The following is a 7,890-nucleotide window of genomic DNA, read 5'->3' as shown; positions in this document are numbered from 1 at the left end:
TCTCTCTCTCTCTCTCTCTCTCTCTCTCTCTCTCTCTCTCTCTCTCTCTTTCTCTGTCATTATGTCTTTATCTGGAAGTCTCAACAGTTTTAGAAATTCAAGGCTAATCAGGAAAATACGTTCTTTTTATTAATTTGTATTGGCATGTGTATTAGTTTACAGTTCGTTAGCAACTGGAGAAAAACCCAGGTCACGAGAAGTAGTATAGTGAAATTGGGCATTAAGTGTCCTAAGAGTTTTAAACAAAGATTTGACACCAACCGGTATAAAATACATTTCTTTATGAACCGATGAAATTAAATAAGGAAAACCAATTACTTTATAGGATGTACTATATTTAAATTATCTATATGTATATATATATATACATATGTATGTATATAAGCATATATATTCATACGTTTCTGTTACACAGATATATATATATATATATATATATATATATATATGTGTGTGTGTGTGTGTGTGTGTGTACATATTTATTAATATGCGTGTTTTAAAAATCTAATTTATATCCATCAGGAGATGAGAGTATAAAATATCAGATTGAACAAAAGAATTATGCGACTAGAAGATCATCATCGGTTTTCATGGCAAATGAAAGAACTAGATACAGAGAAAATGGGATAATTGTAGAAAGAAAAGCAATAGAAAAACAATTATTTTTCCCAACAATTTTTCAAAAGAATCAAATCCATCAATATGTGTACCCAAAAAGATTTTTTTGGGAATTATGAGTAGATATATACATGCATGGGCATGTATGAATGCATGCATGCAGCTCTATGGACTTCCATGCAACAATTTGTCCTAAAAAGCTTTCAATTCAAAAGATTTTCATTGGTTAGCAAAACATTGCTTGGAATAAAGATCTTACAGTACCAGTACCTTTGACAGTCTGTTTTTTTTTTTTTAAGTGAAATTGGAAATGATAAAAAATATGGCTAAAGTCAATGAAGCATATCAAGTCCCCTCAAAAAATCAGGCGAAGAAGAAGTTCACAACAAAGGAAATCGGCTTCGTGAGGTCCTTCCGTCCTCCCTCGGCAGTGATCACTGGTAGGACACCTGTGCAACGTAACCCGAATCCCCGACGACAGTGTAGGAGACGATCTGAGTCCTGCCGTCCGGCAGTAGGACTCGGTACTGTCCAGACGTCGTGTCCCCGTCTCTGCTCTCGGCGTGGGCGAAGTCATTACCATACTCGGGGGCATTCACTTCGTACCCAAATTCGTACCTAGGCTGCAATACGTTTGGGGAAATTGAATACTGCCAATAAAATAAATAAATGAATAAGTTCGGAATGAACGAGAGCGAGCAAGCAATCTTGTAAGAAATGAAGTGTTTCCAATTGTTACACAAAAATAAAAGGAAAATATGTAAAAACAAACGAGTAAAACAACTGAAGTATGATGGAAGCTGCAAAGGGTCACCAGCCAGAATACTCACTATAGCTGTTGGGTTGTTTATTGGCTGCCTGAGTTGGGGAGCAGCGAAGACTCTGCAAGTGACTGCCATCATCAAGATCAGACTCGCAAGCATAATCTGGAAGAAGAAAAAGAAATGAAAAATAAGAAGAAGAAGAAGAAAAGATCAGGAAGAGCAGAGAGGAAGAGGAAGAAGGGTAAACGAAACGAGCGTAGCCACTGGCAGAACGAGCGCGAGACGTTTTTAGAAGACTGAAAAACTCCCGCGCGTAGGAAGACTACACCCATCCTTATTAGAAGAAAAAGTGTCACCTTGATAAGTTGCCAGAAGACGTCATTATCGAGTTTTTAAGGGAATTCTTGTAAATTAATTGTCTTTTTTTTTTTTACTTTAAGGAAGGATGTTTAATTCACCATATACTAATTGCTGGATGCTACTCTAAAAATGATTTGGCTGGCAAATGAGATTTTGCCATTTTTTCTACTTTTAATTATGGGTTTGAAGAAATTCTTCAAGGTGTTTTTGTTTCATCATTCACCTGCCATCGCGCGCACACACACACATATTTATGTATATATTTATATACATATGCCTGTCTGCACAATTCAAGTTATGAGAGAGAGAGAGAGAGAGAGAGAATCACTGTAACTGTACATTTCTAAATAACTAACAGGCAGTTTATGTCGAACCGAAGGCATTTACACCTAGAGCTATATAAGAACTCGGAGGAATGATCAAATTGTGTATTTGTGCATATGCGTTCAGATATATAGTGTATATATATATATCTATATATATATATATATATATATATATATATATATATATATTACTATACATCGAAATTACGCTTAACTAGCGGTAGCTCTGAGAAGAGAAAAGTTAATGGTCACTGCCACATTCACACTTAAACTGTTGAATCATGGATGAAGCTGCATAATTGTGAATGTGGCAGTGATCACTGTATTTTCTGTTCGTGGACGCCACCCTCTGTGAAGGAAGCGACTTATTGTTGAATACACACACTTATATATATAATACATACTGTGTGTGTGTGTGTGTGTGTGTATAAATACGGATACTTGACAATAAGGACTGGTAGTCCTGGAAAGCATGTAACTTTTGTTAATAAAAAACTCTACTAGATACCATCCAGTTTGAATAAGGGTCCTGTTAGCAATAAATATATGTATAGATTTATATATATATATATATATATATATATATATATATTGAGAATATATATATATGTATGATGGTAGTATGATGTTTATATATATATATTATAAATTTCAATATAATAATAGATAGAATAATATAGAGAGAGAGAGAAGAGAGAGAGAGAGAGAGAGAGAGAGAGAGAGAGAGAGAGCTACATTTTTGCTATATTTGCAAAATGAATGGGGAGCGGTCTCTCTCTCGCGGTTAAATTCGTTGTCACGGGAGACGTCTGCAACTGTATCAGTAAAACTTTATTACCGGTCAAATAAATATTCCTTGATGCCTTCAGATACTTCAAAGGAAGCACTATCTTCCCAATGACTAATAATAATACTTGCACAAATATGCTCACGCAAAAGCTACAAGTACTTGAAAGTGGTTTTCGTTTCATATGTATTAATCTACACATTTATTCGTTTTAATCTATTAGACGTTGTTTTTAGTAAATGTTGTGATAGTATAGCGTTTAAAACATCGCATACGTCTAGGATAACATCATCGTTCATTATTTTTCCTCTATGCTTTCAACGTCGGTGCAAACCTTAAATGATAAAATCTTTCATTAATTCTGAGTCTTAAACTCTTTACATATACTTATTAATTCTGACTATTTCTAATGTTTCAAAACATGAGCGTTTCGCTGCAGGCGCAAATTGTGACCATTTCTTTTGCCGAGTGTCAGAGTGAACGAGAATCTACTTAGCGTGGGAAGTCAATAGCTTAGGATGAAAGGACGAACAACTTCTTTCTGCTTTTCATGTAAAAATTACCGATTAAATTGCTTGTGGCATTTTCTTACATATTTCATATATTCCCTTTAAATTTATCCATGTAGCTTCTATTTTTTTCTACGATACAGCTTTTAAACAATCTTTAAACTCTTCATTTCAATTTAGCTTTGACGATCAATAACATTTTTTCCCAAGCGATAAATTTTGGAAATACAAAGGGAAAATGTAAACTTGTTGAATACTTTAAAACATTATGCCGTTTTCTCCAACAGCCGATGGCTCCGAAGAAAAATGGACAATAACTACTGCTACATTTATACTTCAACTGCTGTGGTGGATGAACCCCATTGCGGGAAACTTCCTGACATCAACCATTTCATACCCCTACAAAGAAGACTCATCAGCAAAATATGAAATTCCTCATCCATTCGCCTCTATCTTGCACGCGACCTTTCTTCTCGTCCCTATAGGTAGTATTCCTCTTCTGGACGACGATCTCTTCTCACCGCGTAGAGTTTTCCTTTCCTTAATCAAGACCAAACCATCTCAAAACGTCAAGAACCTTCCTTCCACCTATTCTATAAACTCTTTACTATATTTACGTATCTCCACATTTCTCCTCCTATCAATTCCTCTCACGCGCACTTACCTTAAGCAAATGGTTCATCTCAGTAGCTTCGACACCTTTTTCTTTCATTCCCATTCAGTATCTACACTCCACTTTCATGATGGAGAGTTCACTCAGCAAATCTTTGTGTAATCCCACCTTGGCTCCCATTAGTCAAAGCAGGTCTCCTTCCATCTTTTGCACGCACCTTCTTGATGCCCGTAATCTGACTCACCTCTTCTTATATCCACACTTCATCTGTTAGATCTATTTCCAAATCAACTATTTCCATTCTTTCAATACCTATAATACCAATAAATTCTCCATCTTCTGGTTTCCAAATACCGTCATGACTTTAGTCATTTTCACATTTGTTTCGATTTTCTTGCTAACTCCTTCAGACTCTCACTACTGTTGCTTTTTGCAGCTTCACTTCCCTATCCTCAGTCAGCGCTGAAGCATCTGCAAAAATCAACCCTATACGATTCATGCATCTGGTATCAATGCTCTGCTGTGCAATATTGAAATGTTAAGACTAACTTACTCTTCCTTCTGAACCGCCTATACAGTAAACCAATCACTCCCCCATTTAAATGATCTAACTCATGCACTGCTGCCAACATGAAAACTTTCAAGCGTTTTCAAAATTTTATCGTCTATACTATTCATCATCAGTAACCTACAAATAGCCTCGTTATCAATCATATGAAAAGCGATTTCTCGTTCAATGTCTGCCACATAAGGCTTTTTCCTTTACCTTCAAACCGCTCATTTAACTTTTTCATAATCAAGTCCTGATTCACACAGCCTCGTCCTCATACATAAACGGATATTGCTCTTCCCTTATCAATCCCTGTTATCTTTTCCATCAATCAATATTTCCCTCTACAATTACCCAGGCATATTAGTAATGCTATGTCCCCGTAATATTACCAATAATGGAAATAATCAACATATTCCTGTGTGAATAGTAAGAAATATACTTGTAACTCTCATTGGGATTGAACCCTGGACTCTCAATGAAAGGCAAGGGCGCCACCATTTGACCCACACAAGTCATTAAAGAATTTGGAATTTGGTGATTCGATTCCGATGTGAGTTACGAATCTAATAATAATAATAACTGACTTTTCCGTATCATGATGATATTCCCTTTATCCAAATATATATCTCCTAAGGTTTATGAAGAAAACCTAAGATTCCGTAATAATCACGTTTTGCTCGAAACCTGAACAGCTTTGGAACTAGCTGGCTGAACTAGCTTCCACAGACTATGGGGACGACTTGTAACACATACACCAATAAATAAATAAATAAAATAAAATAAAAAATAAAATAAAAAAAGGGGGAAATAACGCATTGGCTCTAGCAAAGTCTGGCAGCAACACCGGAGACGTCCAAGAGCCAATTTAACTACGTATACAATGTTTTTTTTCCATCTGTCCATCCGCCTGTGGTGTTTTCGCATGGTAACACTGCGTCCCGGGCCTTAAATAGTTACGCTATGTGTAAGTTTTAGGTAAATAAAAGGATATCTGGGTGTACATTTGCAACTGAAAAGTATTTTAATAATTTACTGTATGCGAATTACACCATTAATATTCGAAATAGGGTATTATTTAAAGCCCTGGACGCAGTGTTACCATGCACAAACACCACAGTCGGATGGACAGATGGAAAAAAACAGAGTATAGTTTTGTAATTTCTATCATTTGAAGAGAAACTGTCGCAAAGAAATTTCAAGAAACATATAGTTTCGATGGTGCCACTTGGTCTTGTCTACGCGTCACTTACTCCGAGGTACTATAGTAGGTTCACATCAACCGTGCATTTGATATCTAGGCCAGTCCCTTACCACGCTCCTGATTGGCTGTTGATAAGCCAATCACAGGACTGGAAACTCTCAGTCTCTCGAGAGAGTTCACATGGGTTGGATGTGTTCCACCTCTTCTGAGGGCTAAGTTTTTCAAAAAATATCCCTCAAGAGAGGTGGAACATACATCCTGCTTATGTCAACTCTCGAGAGAGACTGAGAATTTCCAGTCCTGTGATTGGATTATCAACAGCCAATCAGGAGCGTCGTAAGGAATTGGCCTAGATATCAAATGCACAGTTGATGTGAATCTACTATAGCACTAAACACCGTATGGTGAATGTAAAGTATATGGCTGCACGAAGATATCGTTTATCAATATAATTTGCCAAGCGCACAATATAGAAATGGGTGTATATAATACTTTGATCACAGAGAGGCTAGTACTAAACAGTCTCAAGGAGCTTCCGCCATGTTTAGTACTAGCACCTCGGAGAAGGCGACGCGTAGATAACAATCCAAAGTAGCACCGTTTCGATGTAGTAAGAATATTCCGATAGCAAACGTAGTAGGAAGTGTGATACGGAGGCACACTCGAAGCTAAATTCTTTGCAAAACAATTAACCAATCGAGCGTGAATAGTTTCTGGGAAGTCACTCGTAAATGCCGGTTCAAAAAATATGGATTCGCGAAGGTGATATCTGACTAACTGTACAGTATCTTTATGCTTCACAGGAGTGAAAGGATCCAGTATTTTATTGTTCTGTGTTTAGGATTTAGTGGGTAATAACGGCATGTTGGCTGTTTTTTCCTTTTACTCTAGACAAAAAACAAGGTTCATTATTTTAAGAACCTAATGTGAATATCCGTAAATTTTACATGCTTTATATATATATATATATATATATATATATATATATATATATATATATATATATATATATATGTGTGTGTGTGTGTGTGTGTGTATGTGTGTGCGTGGCGCGCGAGCGCGTTTTCATCTCCGTGGGTTTATAAAAATTACCCATGGAGTGACATGTTTGCTGAGTCTGCACTATCCCAATTCCCAATGCCCAGTACTTCCGGTTTTATATTTGTAAAACCAAACGTTTCATAATGTTTAAACCAAGTAATTATAGCGTTAAATGTTAGTATTTCTTAATGTTGAAACTAAGAGGTTAGAGTTTAGACTATACTTGGACTTAAAACTGATGTGCGTAATTTCGAATGAGAAATTTCAACCAGCTTACATACTGCTTTCCTTCACTGCCTAGATTGCTTATTCTTAAATGTTAGTAAGTGTTTAAGTAAAATGTACTTCAGTGAAATAACGATAAAATAGTTAAGGGTGAGCGACACTGAAATTGCTAGGACTTCCTGTTGTTCATTAGACTGATGAACTCTGTATTGAAATTTGCAATAGTAATCAAGAGATTTTCACATCAGAAAATCTTTGACATTAGAATGATTCTTAATCGCGTCTCCTAAGTGGGTTTCAAAGTCTTGCAATTATTCTGACACTAAATATCACTCAGTGTAATATCTTCACGTACGTTTGTAAATCGGATATGAACAATACTTGCGGGTGATAAGTCCGTTTGTTAATGATCATTTCTCTGCTGGATTAATAAAAATTTTTCTCTTCATTTACTTTTGGGTAATTTTATAGAAATGCTTATACATATCTTTATACTTCACGGTATTGTAATATAAAGATCCAAAATACGTTGGAAAATAGAAACTGAAAGAAGCAAGCGTACCTTAGAGTGAACCATTGTGACGAAAGATTACTAGGGAAGCGAGGAGAGGAATCGGACTCGGACAGTAACCCCAACGACACTGATGATGTTGACAAGATTTCCCGCCTCTTTTATACTTGCTCGGAGGAACTCTCGCCGTTTGCCTTTGTTCCGAAGTGGTGACCTTGTATTTTGCCGTACTTTTTCCTTTCCCTCGAATGCCTCGGTTCATCTAGGAAAGTTAACAAGGCTTTTACTTAAAAAAAAAAGGAGACAGCATTTATGAAATACGGGATTGTTTAAACTTTAATATCATCGTAAAGGTTAGTCCTATTTTAATTTCATATGGGTC

General features: G+C 36.2%; 1 protein-coding gene across 1 annotated transcript in view; it reads right to left on the bottom strand.

The window, feature by feature from the left end:
• Window positions 1-120: 120 nt before the first annotated feature.
• LOC135221260 (WAS/WASL-interacting protein family member 3-like) overlaps window positions 121-7,890 on the bottom strand; it is a 59,688-nt gene continuing 51,918 nt past the window's right edge. The window contains exons 4-5 of the mRNA XM_064259076.1: window positions 1,449-1,544; window positions 121-1,241 (exon numbers count right to left, since the gene is read on the bottom strand). Coding sequence (XP_064115146.1) covers window positions 1,053-1,241; window positions 1,449-1,544 — 285 coding nt within the window. The 3' untranslated portion in view covers window positions 121-1,052. The remainder of the gene's footprint in view (window positions 1,242-1,448; window positions 1,545-7,890) is intronic.

Source organism: Macrobrachium nipponense, chromosome 2 (assembly GCF_015104395.2).
Source record: "Macrobrachium nipponense isolate FS-2020 chromosome 2, ASM1510439v2, whole genome shotgun sequence".
NCBI classification, from domain to species: Eukaryota; Metazoa; Arthropoda; class Malacostraca; order Decapoda; family Palaemonidae; genus Macrobrachium; species Macrobrachium nipponense.
Note: the sequence above shows the minus strand (reverse complement) of the source record. Positions and strands in the feature narration are given on the sequence as shown.